The 18,830-nt window shown below is 38.6% G+C and overlaps 1 protein-coding gene across 8 annotated transcripts in view; it reads left to right on the top strand.

Moving 5' to 3' along the window:
• The window catches only part of ENOX1 (ecto-NOX disulfide-thiol exchanger 1), a 375,855-nt gene that overhangs the window by 253,119 nt on the left and 103,906 nt on the right, over positions 1-18,830 (top strand). For all 8 annotated transcript variants that reach the window (XM_027674315.1, XM_027674313.1, XM_027674320.1 and 5 more), the window contains one exon: positions 17,262-17,435. In XM_027674315.1, the coding sequence (XP_027530116.1) occupies positions 17,262-17,435 (174 nt within the window). The remainder of the gene's footprint in view (positions 1-17,261; positions 17,436-18,830) is intronic.

The raw sequence follows: 18,830 nt of genomic DNA, 5'->3' as shown, positions 1-18,830 counted from the left end.
TTTAAATGTTCTTTTTATTTGTGTAGCACTCTGCAGGCAAAGCATTCATACATTTCTTATTCCATAATGAGTTTCTGTTTTCATCTTTGCCACCTGGGACCCTGACATAGTCCTACTAGTAGCAGTGGAGTCATGCTGGTGGAACTGGATGCAAAGTACAGTCCAAAATATTTATTTTAGAATATTCTCCTTTGCAGTAGATTGCCTTCAAAGGAGAATGTCAAAGTTCCTGGGTAGTTTACATTTTATCTTTACTTGTATCAGTCATCTCTCTTTTATCACTTTTTTCCTCTTTTTTTTTTCTAAGATCTATGAGATTCTTTCTCTCCTGAAGAGGCTTTTTTTTTCCTAACTTCTTTTTTCTTATAAAATCATTCTAATAAGTTGTGGTTTGCTGACCTTCAGAATCAGAGTTACTATTCATTTTAGCTTTGCTGAGTAACAATTTGGTCACTTTGCTTTTTCATATTCAGTTCACAACATGACAGAGAATTCTGTTGAAATTTAGCAAGCCCTAGGGAAAAGATTCAGACAAGTGCAGTCAGATTTATAAAGTGGCAAATAAAGTGGGAAGGGTTTTCCATTACTTCTGCCACATCAGGTATTTTTTTGATGGATGGGCTATACCTCATCTGTGATTCAGAATGACATCAGTTCATGTTTAGAGGGGAACCATGACTGTTCATGATAACATAAAACTTATAATCTAGAAATGCTGGAAAAGGTGGGTGCAAGATTAAAACACATGAATTCCTGACCTAGCACCATAGTTATTTTGTGATTTAGTTCTCAGGAACACAACCTGTTTCATAATGTGAGACTGGCATTTAATCTGAGAAACCTGACTGTTTTTAGAATTATATGAGGCAGCATGGATCTGTTTAATGCTTAAGTGACAACAAAACATAAAGATGCTGGCCATAATTCTATCTGAAGTAGTATACTTTCCTGTGAAGCTCAGACAAGTCTGTTCTTGATTTAAATATCTGGAACTACAGTACATGGTGTGAAACATAAATCCTCTCAGTGCTGGAACCCAGAGACCAAAGGAACCAGTGGGAAACCTCTCTGAATAGCAAATTTATCGGTTAAGTTAAAAGTTCTTATGCTAGGCTTAGAAATGGCCTTTTCTAACCTGGTCCTTCTGTTCCATTTTAGCAGTGCAAATGAGCTATAAAGCTGCCTAAAATGTCAAAGGCCAAAAATTCACTGGCAAGGCAGAAGTGGTTAAGAGCTGGCATTACGCAGAGCAGGGCAGCAGGGCACATGGCCCATTAGCAGCCTTTGTTAAGTACTGCAGCCCCACAAAACTCAAAACTGTCCTGCGGCCACTTCAGCACACACTGAAGGACAAAGCAGTCACTGGCAGTCCCAGGTGATAAAAGCCTCTTCTCTAAGCTCCCCTGAATACAGCTGTAGTACAGCTGACAACACAACCTGCAGAGCAAACCAGTTCAGCTGCTGTGAAAAAAACCCAAGCAAATCTACTGACTCTAGTGAGTTCATCCAGCCAAACCACATGGGCCACATCCAGATTTTAAGCCATCCATGCCATGCCAACCAAACTGATGGCATGGCCAGTCACCATTCCTTTTCTCCTCCCCCACCATCAGCTCCCAAAGTGTCTTTCCCTGTGCCAACTGTAGAACACAAGGAGAGATGAGCCTCTTCTGATGGAGAGAAGGGCAAGGGAGGGTAGGTGATGTCACCAGCTCTGACATGATCTCTCTTCGACCATGGAGTACATGCAGAAATCTATCATCATCTACCTGGTCCTCACTTACACCTTGAAAAGGTGTTTTCTGCCTCCCTGGTAAAACTGGCGTTAGGTGGTGAGCTAACAGCTAACAGAGCTAACAGAGTGGACTAGATCCTGGTCATGATGTATCCTACTGCAGATTATAGCCTGAAAAGTTGATTTCTCTTCAAAATGCCTGCAGAGAGGAGGAGATGTTTCAAATGAAATGGCCAAGTAAGTGGAAAAAGCAAAATTTTCAGAACTTTGCAAACGTCCTCTAGAATTGTTATGAAAGATTTTTCCCCATAGATGAGAAGAGAGATGAGAATAGCAAGACTTGGGAAAAATTTTGCTTGCTGGCTCTGTTGTTCTCTGTCTTCTGTTGTTGGAACAATCACAGGCAGATCATATGAGGCAAGACCCAATTAGCTGCGCCAGACCTGACAGGCTTTTAGGAGAATCAGACTGCTCAGACAATCTTCTGATTTAACCACTCTGATCTCAGCAAATGTCACAAGGTTAGGTTCATCCTCACCAGCTAAGCTGGAAACTTTGCAGACTGAAGGCAAAAAGAGGAGAGAAAGTAGAAGGCAACTTTAGGTTTCAAGTTATGAAAAGCTAGAACAAATTATTTCAAGTGTTGACAATAGCTGAGATCTTTCCACTTTAACTCTTTCCTTGTTTGCTGAGTGGAGGCACAAACATAAGACAGCACATGTAATCCTTTGTGATTTCAGCTATTAACACCAAAAATAGATCTATTTTTCAGAGTATGAGTGAATATCATTTTAGTCAAAAGCATAATTTGCCTGAATTTTCAGGTAGAGTTTAAAGAGAATGGCAAATGTTACAGCTACAATGCAAAGGTTTTTCACCTCTGAAATATTACATCTTCCTTCAGAAGTCTGAAGGGGCTACAACTGCCGAGACATAACACCAATTTTTTTGAATAATGAAATTAAAAAGCCAAGGACTCTTCTCTGGCTTCATTTGAGCAGCAGCTGAATTGCTCAGACTAACATTTTCCAGAGTATTTCAGCCTCGGGCAGATATTCGATGTGTAAAATTTCAGTCCAAACTGCTAATGATTGGCAAAGCTAAGAGCAACTGACAACAGGGTATTGTAATAGGAAGTGTCAGGTGACTTTAATAATAGATGACCCTGCCTCCTGTTCTATCACTTTGAACACTTTTGTTGTCTAAAGTGTATGATGTATTTTTCTGTGTGGTTTTGTCTGTATTTCTCTATTTATATTTTAATTCTGATAAGATTTTAATTCAGTTAAGTTTTACATAACATAGAGTTCCATGGGAGTAATTCCTGCAGCAATTAGGAATTGTTTCCACCTACCTGTTCTTCGTTTACAACCTCTTTATTTATGTCACTAAATGCTTCCCAGTTTTGTACCATGGAACAGAGTTCACAGTACCTGTCCATCTACCTCCTCTATAAAATTCATGAGCTTTGTAATGCTCCTACACAACTGCCTCTTCTCCCCAGTGAGCAATCTGAGGCTTCTTCAGTCATGGTTCTTATGAGCTACTTTATAGTGTTCTTGATAATACTCATTTCCCTATTTTTACTGTGCTTTTATATTTCTTGGGGAATATGGGGTGACTAATACAGAATATGGTATGTCCGGTGAGAGTCTGAGTTTTCTAAGAGACTTGCAGTAATTTTCCCATACCTTTTTATCTTATCCCTTATCCAGGCAAACCTTTAAATTGGCTTCCCTGGCCCCTTCAATGCAGAGCCACACTGCCAGATTTTTACTGCATGAGCCATTCAGCCTATCCTTTGCAAAGAGACTCTTTTGGGATTTGTTAGCACTGACACCCTTGTGCTCTTCTGCTTTCTTTGTGTTTGGTTCCTCTAAAATGCCTCTTTATATATATATATGTATAATTTTTTTTTCAGGCAATCAATTCTATGTCTTTTGGGGGTTTTGCTGTAACACTACTCTCTCTCTTTTCAATACAATTATCAACATTACCTCCAATTACACCACTCGTCTCAGATGGAAAGTATTGTTAGTTCCTATTCTTGTATCTCCATATATTTGGCCAGCTTCTGACCTGTATCAATCATGACAAGATCTTGTCTTTCACTTTATGCCTGCACAGTTTCTTTGACAGCCTCTTGGGAAAGACTTTAGCAAAGGTTTTTTTCAGTCAAATAATTACGCAGTATTAGTGAACATTGCTAAATTATGCTGCATTTATTGTACATAGAATGTCAAATACGGCTATACCTTTATCCCCAATACATTTGGATGCTGCAAGTGTCTTTATGTTATTTTTATATTGCCCCACTACTAGAGATTGTAGTTGGACACCTTGTAAAAAAATGCTTAACAAAGCTTGTGAAGGAGGATTAGGTAGTGGTTTCTTTTTCATATTCTAAAAAAGATGCTAAAATATATTAAGAACAATACTATCATGTATCCTTGAACTGACAACCAACATTCTGGCAATTTTCATCCTGGAACTTATTTTTATAGTTGATACAAACCTCTGAAATAAAATATTTTTTTATAAAACTATTGACAGAACCCTAGCTGTGGAAATGCACATGGTAAGGCAAAAGAAGCATCTTAATGTGGATAATATATTCTAACCCACTAATGTTACAAAGAAATGCATTTTCACTAAAAATGGGATAAAGATTCATTACAATTTGAAACAAAGTGTCTGACATCATTTGGCTTTATCTTTAATTTGCAAAAAAATGGATACTTCTTGAAACAACGAATGTATCTTCTGTTCTTGGTGTTTGCAAACCCACATCTTGCTTGAAAGCACTGTAAAAGAGAGTCACATGTAAAAGAGAGTCAGTGTTCTGATGGTGAACTGTAGATACCAAAAAGGCCAATTTAATTTCTGAATGGTGGGTTTGATTTTGTGTATGAGTGTGTGTGAAATTGCTATGTGTTTGGTTCATTGCTCTGAAATATTAGCAGGTGAACCTTTAGTGCAGGCTGTCAGAAATCACAGATGAAATTTTCTAGCAGCAAGAATTTTAAGCTACAAGTTTTGCACAAAACCACTAACATAATCTAAATTAAAATGTGTTATGCGCAGGAGATACAAAGCCTGGAATCTTCCTTAATTGGAATAAAAGTTGAACTGATTTTGTGCACACAGTGTCTCACTCTGCTTCCCGTAGTATGCTCTTCATTTATAAAACCTCCTGATTTCTCCTCAGACAAGATTTTTCCCTGTTAAACTAAATAATGAAATACAACATTGTAAGAATGTTGTCAAGATTGCTACTTTCTAAGGAGAAATATAGCCCTTTTTTTTACCCACACTGGAAGACAGCCAAGAGCAATGCTGTATTTTAAGCTGTTTTGGAGGTACAAAGATCTAAGTGTTCTTGGAGAGATTCCTTCTTCCTCCTGTAAGCATTTCTCATCTTTTTAGTCTCTTTTTTTGGTGGAGAACGTGATGAGAGATTTGTGTTTATTAGGAAATAAAAGCTATGCCATAATAAATAATAAAGTAGCTTTATACAAATGTTCTAAAATTTATATTTTTTTCTGGTTGATTTGAAAGTTTCTTATTTACTCATCTTTACCTATTTTCTTGAGGACTTCAGGCAATGATGTGATTGAGCTAGCTGATGGCTGGCCAGAGAGCCCAGCTGTTTTATATTTGGCATGGTGTTCTCCCCATGCCCAGCGCTGGTTTATTATTAGTTGAGGCATGCATTTCCCGTTGCCATGAGAGACAGGAGAGAGGGAAGGAGTCACTGGGGGCCAAAAGCATTAACCCAGTTCTATGCATTGCCCTGCACAGGTCCCAGAGTATCTTAAAAGAACCTCAGGATGATTTAACCCATCCCAGCTGGCTGCCCCTGGGCTATTTGCCAAAATCAAGGTTTATTAGTCTGCACCATTCCATTGATAATGGCTCTGGTAGTGAGGCCTCAGGGAGCAAGGTCTACAGAGCAGCTGGCTACTCTGGCATCTCTAGCTGATGATGACCTTCCTTGTACTAGAGAAATGCCCAGATAGTGGAAAGAAGGGTTTTCTGCTCTGTGGGAGACACAAAATGAATGGAGATGAGCTGAAAATTCTATTTATAATGTTATGATTATTGTACTTGTGCTGAAAGACTTTATGGTTGTGACCCAGATGTCAAAAGATGCAGAAATGTCTGTCTAAGTCTGCTAAAAGCCTGGAACAACAGCTCTCAGACGTAGGGACTATCCTTATTTACCTTAGCATGATGCACACTCTCCTGACACTGTTTTAATGTCAAGCCTCTTCTAAATAGGTCAGTGGAATAATTACTGTACTCAAATAGCATGAAAGGGAATTGGTTTTTTATGAAGTTAGGGGCATCCCATTTGGAATTTCTCTACTAGCCATGAAAGAATAATCCAGTTACCACCATTGCCAGTCATTTGACCATTGAGTCTGGCTGCCTAAAACAGGCACTTCAGAGAGCTGAGAGGGCCCTTGTGCTTATATCATCAAGATCTAAAAACAATCCACAAAATTCATAGTTGGAAGGGGAATTTGAAACATTATCTTGAATTGCAATTAATGCATCAGGCAATTTTCAAACGCTGTGAAATTTGAGAAGTGGGGAGGTGGTCAAAGCAAGCATTAACTAATGAAGAGATTTTTTAAAACTGAATATTTTTAGCTTAAGCACAGTATTACATTCATGGACTTACAAGCTGCAGATGAAGACAGTGTTAACATGTGGAAGCTTATATTTGTTTAATATTTCCTATTCATTTTTTTGTGTTTGAGAACACAGATCAAATCACAGGTGTAACAATGGAAAGGATAAAAAATAAATCTCCTGTTTAATAAGCAACATACTCCATTTTTGTCTAGCACACTTTATTACCTTCCCTTCTGGCAGGTCTCTAGCTGAAAATGGAGGGTATTGTAAATCATCCGAAGCTGAGGGTGTTGTGGGTTATCCAAAGCTGGAGAAGAGATGATTGACTGAGCACTGTGACTAAATTCCATGGTCTTTTTTGCCCTTTTTTGTCTTTTGAATGTAGAAGGAATAGTACTTTGAATGGGACTTTCCATTCTCTTGGTTTCTACAACTTTCATCCCATCCTCCTCAATGCAAAATGCTTTTCTTTAAGTTGCTTATTGTGTCTGATTTTAGATCCTTTGCCATCTATGTCTATGTGCAAGCTCTCATCACCACAGATCACTCTCCTGCTCCCCACATGGCTACTCAGTCCTCAGGTCACATCTGGCTATGACCCCTGTGAATTCACAAATCCTTCTGTTTTGGATGGAGACGCCCATGGCCTGAGCCTGCCATTAGCTAAGGTACCTGCTTATGTAAAGCTTAGTGGTTTCTCATGTTCCTGAAGAGCTGTACTAACCAACACTCTGTATTTTGCAGTGAAAGCTAAGCACATAGGAATGTTTTCAGGTTGCTAAGGTGCTAGATGACTTTGAAAGCAAAAATATCTTTGTCCTAGTGCATTGGAGTTTAATTAAGATTGTTCTTTCTACAGACACTCAGGAGTATTACTCGCTGCTATCAAAAATGAGTTCTTTTCAGATCATGTTTTATGTAGCATGGTATTCTCAAGATGCAATTTTTGGTTAATTCTTAACCAATAAACAGTTTATTAATTCACCAAGTACCAATCTATTACTTACTCAACAGTTAGTTAATCAAATTCAAATCCAACAGGTATTCTGCTTATGCACAGAGCATTCAATTATTGTCCTACAAGTTGCTGCCGTAAACTGTATGGAGGTCAAACAGTTCTAGTGGAGGATAATAAAAAATATTAAGATTTCTTATTGCATTCATATACAGACAGCAAATCTTTGCTACATCTAGTTTACTTATCCTCCTAGTACTCCATGGGTTAAAGATACTGTGGATTTAGGAATTTGGACACTGTTATTTAAATTATTTAACATGAGATAAACTCAGAAATTAGTACCAGTAACAATCATTTAAAATTATGGCATAAATCTCTCTTTTGCTTGTTTGCTCAGGCTTTTAAAAGAGAAGCATGCATGTAGAATAACTTGGTTAAAAGTTTGAATAATCGTCACACGAGATTTTCCAGCCAATTTCACAGGACAGCTTTCTCCTGTAATGACACCAAGAGAAATACATCCCATGCAATAAAACTCATTGGTATTTTCATCCATAAATAAACCTAAATGCGGCACAAAACTTCCTCTGACTTAGGAAGCTCCTGAGCCTGCAGAGTGTTGGAAATCAGGAGAACATTATACGGAGGTGTCACTTCAGATTGTTCTGTTCTAGTACTAAACAAAATTAGGGATTTGCTGTTAGAGGCAGGTTTCTGGGCTAGAGGGTTAGAAGGATGCTTCAGTGTGTCAGAGCCCAGTTTTTCTTGTGTTTCTTTGAGAACTTGACCATGCAGTTGATACAATTTTCTGGGCTATACAGCTTCTTTCCAGTTTTGGCAGGGCTGTTGTGTTGTTGTTACTCCTGTGACCCTGGAAAGGCAAGGAGAGTGTTTGTATGCATTCCACAGATTCAAGGATCCACACAGTAACTCCAGCTTAATAGCCAGAACTTCTTTCATGATTCATGAGAAAAATTAGTCCCTTTTGTTTTCATTTGGAAAATGTCCAATGGAAAGTCTGGATTTCATTTTTTTCACCATTTTCTCTGAGGTCACGTTAATATCCAGAAGATGGTATTTTACCATCTTTTACACACTGAAGGCTTTTTATGAGTCATTTATTACAGGGGTTATATTTCAGTATTAGCCTGGCTTGGGAATTGAATTTCTTCCTATTTCTCCAATTTCTTTTCAGTATTCATTTACATCTTAGGAGCTTATATCTTCCAATAACCTTTTTTTTTCTCTTTGTGCCCGTACAAATGCCTCTCAAATTTCTGGAATACAGCACTTTCCTAGATAGCAAGCAAAGAAAAATCCATTAACAGTTCATAGGCTGTATAATCATGTTTTATTTATTTTCTCATCTTCTAGAGCTTTGAAGTGAAAGGTGATCTCATTTTCAAGGAACATGGCAAAGTTTCATTTTAGGAAGAGGTTCATTTGGCAAACAGATTGAACAGCTTCCAATGGAGGGAGCTTAGAGAGGCTACTTAGTTTGGCAAAGGCTAACCTTACTAAATAGCCCACTGTGATGAGCCCAGAACTGGAGAAATGAAAGCAAGAATCTGAAAACTGGAGAGAATTGTCACAGGCAGCATATAGTGAGCACACAGAGACTTTTTAAAGTCAGGAAATAACAGCTGTGCACATTTTACAGTGTACAGGCAATGTATTACATTGCATATTGGCCGGTCCCATATTTTTACAAACTAGCCCAGGAGCCATTAGCTGGGGACCAGGTGGCACTGTGCAGAATTTGCATTTTTGTTATTTTCTTCACAATGAACTGGTGACTGACCCCATGCAAGGAAGTGATTTATTGATGAGAATATGGAAGAAGCCCGTTGTTCCTACTGTGTGGAATGGTTCTTAAGCAGCAGGGACTTTAGGCAGGTGAACGCTCTGGATGTTGTGAGGTGCTATAAACTCATGAATCCTTCAAAATCCCGGCACAGGTCAAAATAGCCTGTGGATAAAGCATGGACACACAGGGTCCAGACAATATTACTGTCTGTTCATCTTTCCCTCTCCTTCACCTCTTTATTTTGTTTTTCTCTTTACATTTTTCCTTCTTTGCTATTTTTCTTGCCTCTTCAGTTTTCACCTCCACAAGTTTCTCCTGCAATGGCAACAGAGTTTCACACATGGAAGAGCAGCTGATTGTGGATAGAGACTAAGATTAGTCACTTTTTTCTGGCTTGGCTTTTTACACATGCAGCTGTCAGCCATCAAAAGCTGACAAACCATCATCAGACTCCCTCAGCCTTAAGTCCTGGGTTTTCCAGCTCATTCTGAGGCTTGCCTGTCAGGTACTTTTTTGTAGAGCAGATCTAAGGGGAAATGAAATAGAATCACCATGGGCAGGTAGTGCCTGACTCCTCTTTGAAGAAAAAATGGCACTGATGGCTATCCATAAGCAGTCAGAGTAATAGAAATAACATTAACTTTGTAGATTTCTGTACACACCAGTGTTGAATTGCATCTTTGAAGGAGAGTGGCATCCATTGTAGTAACACTTTATTGTATTATTATTATTTGTTATTCTCTCCTATTATTTGCATTGCATTAAAAGCTCTAAACAAGATTGAGGTCCTGTTTTGCCAAGCACTGCAGCAATAAGGGATGAACCAGGAGTGATTCACCCCATTATTTGCTTGTAAAAAGAGAAGGTGGTTTTCTTTAATTTAGTCTTTGTCATATATATTGCTCTAAATATAGTGTTTGTCATGTGATTTTGTGGGAAGGGATCAAGAGGAGGTCAGATTTGCTTTTTGTGTTTTCAGCCACAGCATAACCAGATCTGAAGAACAGCATCTAAAGTTTTGGGATTCTCTGCTGTAAGCTATTCCTCTGTGCAGAGACAGTGCTTTCTTTAAAAAGCAAGTACAATAATACAGCCCTAAAGCTTTGTCAGTGATATATGTCTCATGGAAGTAATTTTCAAGTGGCAAGTGTTTTGATGATGCTACAAGGGCTTTGTTTATGAAGTGGGTCTGGCAGACACTGTAGAGTTCACATAAATTATTACTTCATTGATTATTAATGAGAAACATTCATCTGGATTCCCCCTCACCCCCCGTTTTTGTCAAAACTCCCTTAGAGACTTGTGTTTGCTACAGACTAGGCTGTGTTTCACAGAATATAGCTCTTGCTGAGTGGTGTTAAGATGGATCCCCTGGCCAACTAAGAAAGCTGGAGGTCGAGGAGGTTATTTCCTGCTCCTTCTCTGTTCACTCCTTTCCACTTCTCCAAATATGCAAATGCACATGTGCGCGCACACACACACACACACACATGCATTGATCCTACATGCCTTACTCCTGCACCTGCAGGAGTCTTATGCTCACATGATGCTTCATCGATTGTGTTCATGCAGTGCCTGTGTAAGGGCATCTGTTCATGTCTTCGATACTTAGTTCTTCACAAATTCAGGACTAGATGAGCACCTACAGAGACGTCTCTGCCCTTGCAGTTACATTCTCATTTTTTTAATAGGGTCCATAGTCAGAGGTTCCATATCCATATTCCTTTGTAGCAGTTCTGCAGAGACAAAGATCACTTTGCCAAACAGATGGCAAAATATAAAAGCAGAGGTAAAATCTGTAATCTTGTGGATAAGGTGAAGAAGGAATACATGATTTCTCAGGGTGAAAGAACTAGAAAAGTGTACCTAGAACTGCCAAATACCTTATTTTAGCAAAGAAAAGGAAGTATGATTCCTAACTCAGTTGCTACTCACTAGTACTTGTGAAAGCTAGAGATATAAATAGGTTCCAATGGGTTCCAAATATAAGTAGGTACACAGTAGGATTTAGTGTAAAGGTATAAATCAAGTCATGTGGAATAGATACCTGCTAGAAAGGATTGTTCAATTATGATCTCTATCACTGGGAATATGTAAACACTCAATGTATATAGCTAAGAATATCATTCTCTTAACTGCCTATTTCTTATGATGCCCTGGGCATCTGCTACTGGCCACAGTCAGAGGGTCCTCTCTCTGAGGCAGGATGATAGTGGTTTCAATGGTCTAATGGAGGAGCTGTCAGACCTTTTATCCCACCTTTGTCTGTTGGAATGTGTCTGGAAGTTTACCAGACAATCTGGCATCTATTTTAGAGACAGAGAAGTCTAGAAGTTTAATGATGTCTAAGCTGATCAAGGAAATGTACTCAAAGATGCTGATGAGAGAAGTCCTATAATATTGACCAAATGGGTCACTTCGCCAAAAGCTTCCTGAAAGCCAGAAGATGGTAGGATTTCAATGACCAGGGAAAGCAGTGATCCAGCCTTGATCTCTAGCTTGCAGATGAATATTCATTTTTAATTACTGATAGGGAAAAAATGAGATTAACAGGGGGATAAAGACACTAACAGACTGCAGAGTTTTGAGGGAGAATTTTAGATAGAAATACAAAAAGTTTTTAGAATAGCTTTTCCTTACTCTAATAATGTACTTTCTTAATTTCAAAGAAAAAAAATAGCAACTCTTTCTTTGTTACTGACAGTTAATATATATATACATACATGTATGTATATATATGCATTTGCTATAAGGGAGGCAGATTCTGTATTAGATTTGCCCTTTTTCAGGAAAATTTTAATTTCAACTTTTAGAAATCAACTCTATGTTCAGTCTCAAAATACTCAGCAATGGTGTTTCTGAAGTACACAGTCAAATCTCTAATCTCCAGAAGCTTTTTTTTCCTCCACAGAAAACAAAGTTTAATGAGCATCTTACTACATTTATTACCAGCTACTGCCTGAACTGTCCTAATCCTTTCAGTGCATGTTGGCAGGCAACTCCATTCTCTAGCAGAAAACAGACTATTTTTGTAGGTGTAAAATTATCACTCCCAGGCCATGGGGACCTTTTCAATGTTTATTATTTTTGTGGACTGTTTTGTGCTCAGATCATTGTTTTCACCGCTCACCGTCTCTCTATGTGTTTGACCAGCAGGGTTGAGCCACATGGCTGATGATGTTCATGGTGGAAACCTTCCATGTGTACAAGTACGGGCACACAAACAAATCCTTGTTTTCACACATGGGTGTTCTTATGCATCCAACAGAAATACAACTTGGCAGCTGTTGTAAAACACCACAGAAACAATTGGCAGTTGCAGGCAAAATAAATGACACATCCAATGGCTAATACTGTGACTCATAGAGGGGATTATACCCTTAGAAAGTTATTTTGAGCAGATAAATAACTTGTAAGGGCTTGTGGAAATGTGGTGGTAACTTAGTATTGGCAATAGAGTGCAATAGCCAAAAGCACAGTTGGCAGGATTTTGCATCCATGTTACTTGGGCAGAGCAATAACATGACAAAAACAACAGGTCATTCAACCATTGCCAAAGAAGAAAAGGAGGACACGTCTCCAAGTTGTGTGGCGCTTTTTATGGATGACAAAGTTATTCCTACCCTCCCAATATAGACCCTAATAAAAGCAAATGTTTTACACTACATACTGTGTTACAATATAGTTATCCTCAAAGGATAATTGTTCTTCTGTTTTTTCCAGAGTCAAATATTTAATGTGAAATTATTTGTTCTTCTGTTATTCCACTTGAAAGAAAAAGGTACTTTAAAAACTACTCCAAGTGTTCAAGAAGATTCTTCTTGTTGCCTCTGGGTGACAACTCCAAATACTTGCTTTCCAGAGGTTTTCACTGTTCTCCACCATGCCAATTTCTTATCAGATGAAACAGGAATTAATTTGTTTTGACAAATTTAGACAGGCATGGACTTGAAAATATTGATGTTCAATACTTTCACTTTCTTATACAAATATGTGAATATTCAAGCCTTTTGTACAATATTCACAGGGACTCGAACAACATGTGCTTTTCCACTCTTGAAGTCCTTTAACATCTCTGATTACGTTCCATTTTAATGATCTCATTTACTAATTATTTATTAACAATTTCAAATGAAAATTTTCTCTCTCCTGCCAAGTTTTTTTTTTATAATTCCAAAAGATCACAAACCATTACCCAGCTGCATAAATATATGTATAGATCGCTTTAAAAATAATGCTGTGATCACTGGAAGCATAAAATACTGCTTTTTTAACTCTTCAGATGTGTAGTATATAAACGTAATATAGCTCTATGTTTAGTGTAGCATATTCATGTCTACAAAATCTTAATAATTATGTCTCTAAAGGGATCTGTTAAAAAAACCATACATGGGCAGGGTTAATTCCCATTTCTTTTGAATCCTGCATAAGTCTATCAGTTTCTTTGATTCTGAAGACCAATAGCCTTCCCAGAAGTTCAGCAGGAGTTGCCTCCAGTGCTAACTTTGGTGTCCTGGCCCTGCTCCAAATAGGCGTCATGGCAGGACATGAAGCAGTCTGCAGTGGTGGTGCTGATGGATGATCATCCCTTGTTTCTAGACAAGAGCTATCTATCCAACTTCTATTATTGCACCACTTGATAGCATTAATATAGTTAAACTAGGGATTCTTCTAGGTCCTATCACAGATGTGGCAAATTTATTGACTTTCCTTTCCAGTGATTTTATCAGTTCCTTTTTCTCTTCAACTCAGAGTCCAGACCAGTATTTGGACATCCCACCTATAGTCTCTTTTCATGATTTGTCAGAAATATCCAGGTGGTATGCATCAGCTTCTCTGTAGGTAGAAACACCACTCATTTCTTTGGGGGTCTGAACAGGATCTTCACTGTTCATAAATCCAGCTGAATTTTCTATCACTGCAATACATGGTAATAGTTTATGGTATTCAGAGAATGATTTTCATTTCCAGGATGCTTGACACCTGTGCATCCTCTCAGTGCTCATGCTATGTATGAAAGTATTTAATTCTCAATTTAACATATTGGGAAACTGAAGCAACCTATTCAAGAGGACAGAGAAAGTAAACCTGGTCAGGGTTAAAAGCTGTTCACGCATTCGGTAGTCTTGCTATTGACCTTAGCAGGGTTTGGATTAGTGTCTGCAAGATGTGGAATTAGATTCCAAGAATTACTGGCTGCGTACTCTTCAGTATACCTCAGCACAGTCACCTTCTGAAGGCATGTAGTCCCAGTACACCTCGAAGGACATTTTGTGAGTGTTGGACCCCAACACTCTGCTCCAGCTCTTGTAGATTAATTCCAGTTGTAAAAGAAACTGATGACAAAGCCATATACTTATTTAACACTGACAGTTACTTACAAAGTCACATTTCCTTGAATGTGCCAGGAATTAGTAGCAAATAATTTTCTACCTGCTTTGATTAGTATGCAACCTAAAAGCTCTTCCTTCCCATGCCCAGAGTTTCCTTGTTGCTATGTCCCTTAGATTTGTTTTTCTCTGTTTCTGCATCACTGCCAAAGGACTATTCAGAAAACTGTACCTTATTGAAACCTGCCATCTTTGCTTTGGGTGAGAGCATGTGTCTGTGATTTGGGCAGAGTTTGCTATTATTTCAGTTTGCTAGTCCTGGAGTGAAGCTGAAATGTGTCTAGTGGTTGTCATAAGGAGAGAATAGGGGTGGTTAAATAAAACTTGTGGTAGCAGTTGGCAGATGGTGATATTTTTCCTTAGCTGTGACATGGCACCTGAAAGGTAGGACAGAGAGAACTTGGCCTTCTGTCCATCATTTTGTGTACCTGCTTCAGAATGCTGCAGGTCTCCTATGGATATTGGATTCAATATGAAATGTCATATCTGGTTAGGACTGTAGCTGACCCTAATATGTCCAGAGGACTAGATGAAATGCCTCTCTTGGCATCTCCTGATCCTAGGAGAGGACTGGTATGACACAGTGTGTTGAGTGCTTGTGTGGCGCTCCTCTTTTTGTGCCACCGAGCTCTGCAGGACGCTTTAGCAGAAAGTAGCAATGATGGAATTCCACCCACAGCCAGAAACTGCTGCACATGATGGTCTTCTGTGAGAGTCAGAAGTCTTAACTTTTAAAAATGAGATTACGATTATTAGCATAGCCTAAGGACTTCTTTGAATTGCATGTTTCTCTTTCACCTCTGATGTTAGCTCCCAGTATTCACCATGAATCTTTAATATCACCACCACTGCATCCCATGGAATAAATGACAGGCTCCAAGTTTCAAAGCTCATTCTGAAAAGCAGTGCATATACATCGATACTGAAAAAAACCCCACCCAGAGCAAATCATTTTTCATAAGCCCACTTATTAAAAAATAGTAATATAATATCATGACTTTTCATTAATACTGGTCCTCAATAAGCCTAAAGCAAATCCTTGCTTGCTGTGCACTTGCTACGCTTGTCGTACAGAACTGCCTGAAGGTGGTGAAGGCTCACAATCAGTGAGCAAAGAGCAGGGAGTGTGCAGTTGAGAGAGACATGAGCTCTTTTAGAGTTTAAATTCTCAATCCTCAGTTGTCCTTCCTAGAGAAGATGATTATGAATGTTTCTCAGGAATAATAATGCTAATTTTCAGCCCCCACAGAGTGCTTTACACCTGCAAAGTGCTCTAAAAATGTGAGCTAATACTCACCAGTAAGTGTGTATTACTGTACCTGTTTTGCAGATGCAGAAATGAAGATACAGAAAGGTCCAAGGGCTGACCAAGGGCCACATAGCTTCTCACCAGCAGATTTAGGATGAAGAAACTGGTCTCCCTCTGGTCACATTCCACTGATCATGCCTTGTAACAAATTAGCTCAAATTTTATATGGAGATATATATATATATATGGATATATATATAAATTGCTTGAGAAGGAGTTGTTTCCCTCTTTGCTTCTTCAAAATAAACAAGCTACTGAGCTACCAAACCTTATGTTTACATGTATCATTAAGTACTTTCCAGTTGCTAGCCAGAAAACTCAGTAGAAAATCTGTAGAACACCAAAGTAACTCTCTTCTTTTAAATAATTCATGATGCCAAATAGCAGCAGTGTTATGCCAACAAAGAGATCGGTCTCTCAAAATATTTTATTCATTATGCCTCAAGAAACCCAAAGCCTTGTTTTTAACGAAATCAAATTTCAGAAGTTGGCTCTCAGTTCTTCTGAAACATCTGCTTATTACAATTCTTGGTGTTACAGCACTGGTGCTCCCCGGTAAATCTTTCAGCTTTAAGTAATACCTATGGAAGTCTTGGCAAAGAGATCAGGAAGGAGAAAGAGTAACGTTTGCCAAATATTCATTTTACTTTATGAGGCTGTAGTGGTATATGTTAATAATGCATGTGTTGAAGAGAATCTACTAATCCGATTAAATAACAGGGCAAGAAGGAATTAATTCCAAGGTTCAAACAGACCCCATTCTATGCAGCTGAAAATTTATATTCCAGGGTAAAATGGTTAGAAGTCTTGAATAACTAGACTTTTATAACAGAGCCAGAAATGGATCTTTCTCTGTACTGTTTGTAAATCAAGGTCACTTATGTGAGAAGGCTATGTTGTGATAAAGTAGTCTGACAATTAGATGGAGAAGACATATCAATGTTAAATTATATTCTTTGTACGCTTTGATCATAAAGCAATGTAAACACCACAGTAGCATTATGAAACAGAAAATGCATTCCAGATAATAACGGATATTCATGGTGCATGATTTTACACTTTAACGTGCTGTGATTTACTCAGTCATGTTAATATTTTAGATTATGTAATATTCCCTTCTTTATGTATAGCTTTTTTTTTTTGCTGAAAATGCACCTCCCTCCCCCTCTTCCTCTCCCTCTCTCTCTCTCCCTCTCACTTTCCCTCTCCATTTCCCTTTCTCTTTCTTATTGCTCTGCCTTTTCCATTTTTCCTTCCAGTGACTTTTTTTGCATTTACCCTTTTCCCTTCTCCTAATTCTAACAATGATGCTTGGGGAAACAAAAAAAAAAAACAACATAAAGTGAAACTCTCTGTGCAAGAAATTTGCAACAAGTAGTTTCAAGATTTAAAAGCCAGAATTTTTTGTTATATATTTACAGATTCAATCTGTGTACCAGGCTTTGATCCAAGCCTTAGTATGATGACTGGAATCACTCCGATTAACCCAATGATACCAGGCATGGGGTTAGTGCCGCCACCACCACCAACAGATGTGCCTGTAGTTAAAGAAATAATTCACTGCAAAAGCTGCACTCTCTTCCCTCCAAACCCAAGTAAGTGGATCTGATGAAAAAATGTTACTTTCCTAAACACATTGCATGGAATTTTCTTATCTAATAACAATTATGTTTTTTAAGTAGGTTACAGGCAAGTATGGTGTTTCTAAGGTATATTCTGTGTGTAAAGTATGGTATGGTATCAGAACATCCTTATTCATCTCTGTAAGGTCACGTAAAAAAACTATGCATCTTGTACAAAAAAGAATACTACTTAAAGAAAATTAACAGAGCCTGAATATCTCCACAGCTCATAGTAGAAATCTGTCTTTCCTGTAGATCAGAATGTCACAAAACATAATGCTTATATGGTGCTGTTCTTCTCCATGCTCCCTTTCAGGTGCCCACAGTTAGATGGAACCAATCTGGGCTCATGTCCCTGAACACAGTACTTTGCACCCAAACACTGACTAGCTACAGTCCCTCTTTGGGGGAGATGAAAGGAAAAGGGGACTACGGCTTCTGTTTTGCCATTTTTCAGGGGAGTCAACATGGCAGATGAGTTCCTTCTTCTTTTTGAAAGCAGAGACCAGGCTTCCTTCTGTCCCTTCTGTGACTTTGTGCAAGTGGAAAACTCTTCCCACTGAGACACCAGCTCAGGCACAAACCCTGATTTTGTGTATGTTGGCCCCATGAGTTTAGTTTCAGAGCTATCGAACCAGTGACTTTCACTATCACTGTGAAGTCAAATGAGAACATGAAGCAAATAGTCTTTGCGTGTACCTAGATCACAATTTAATATGTACATTTTAAGGTTGTAACCCCATTTACTGTGTTAAAGGGCCAAAAAGCTAAGTCATATTAGTCAGGTTCCTTCTTCAAGAATAACTTTGAGAGGAATGCTGTAGTAATCTACATATAAACAAGGTGAAATGTTGTGGCAGTTTATATTTTTTATAGAGCCTTCAAAAATGTAATAGTTTTCCAATTTAAGTGTGTATATGTTCTCTCTCTCTATACATATGAAAACAGCATTTCTAGCTACTCCAGCTCATGACCACTTGTAAACAGTGAGGTTATCCTTCCCATGTGCTGGCGTCTGCTCCATTATCTCACAACAAGACAAAACAGATAACTGGCAGAGCATTTTTATCATGCTGTCACTTCGTTGTGTTTCCCACTCTGTTTTTCTGTTTGCTGTGCTCCTGTATTCTGAGACAGAAATGAAATTATGCTAAGACCAGGGAAAGGTGTCTAGCCCAAGTGGTACACAGGGTGTACGGAGCATGGGCTTGCTTGCAGAGAGCCTACACACTTGGTGAGCATGGCGAGTGATGGGAATGAGCCAGAGATGGTGAGGTTCAGGCCTTGAATGCGCTGCGCTAGTGCTTGAGATCTGTGCTCGGGGTCAAATCAGTTGCAAAAGCTCCCCTGCTTTGAAACAGAGTATTT

The sequence above is a fragment of the Neopelma chrysocephalum genome, unplaced genomic scaffold (genome assembly GCF_003984885.1).
Source record: "Neopelma chrysocephalum unplaced genomic scaffold, ASM398488v2 Primary Assembly neopelma1_25, whole genome shotgun sequence".
Classification (NCBI taxonomy): Eukaryota; Metazoa; Chordata; class Aves; order Passeriformes; family Pipridae; genus Neopelma; species Neopelma chrysocephalum.
This window is presented reverse-complemented; position numbering and strand designations above follow the sequence as displayed.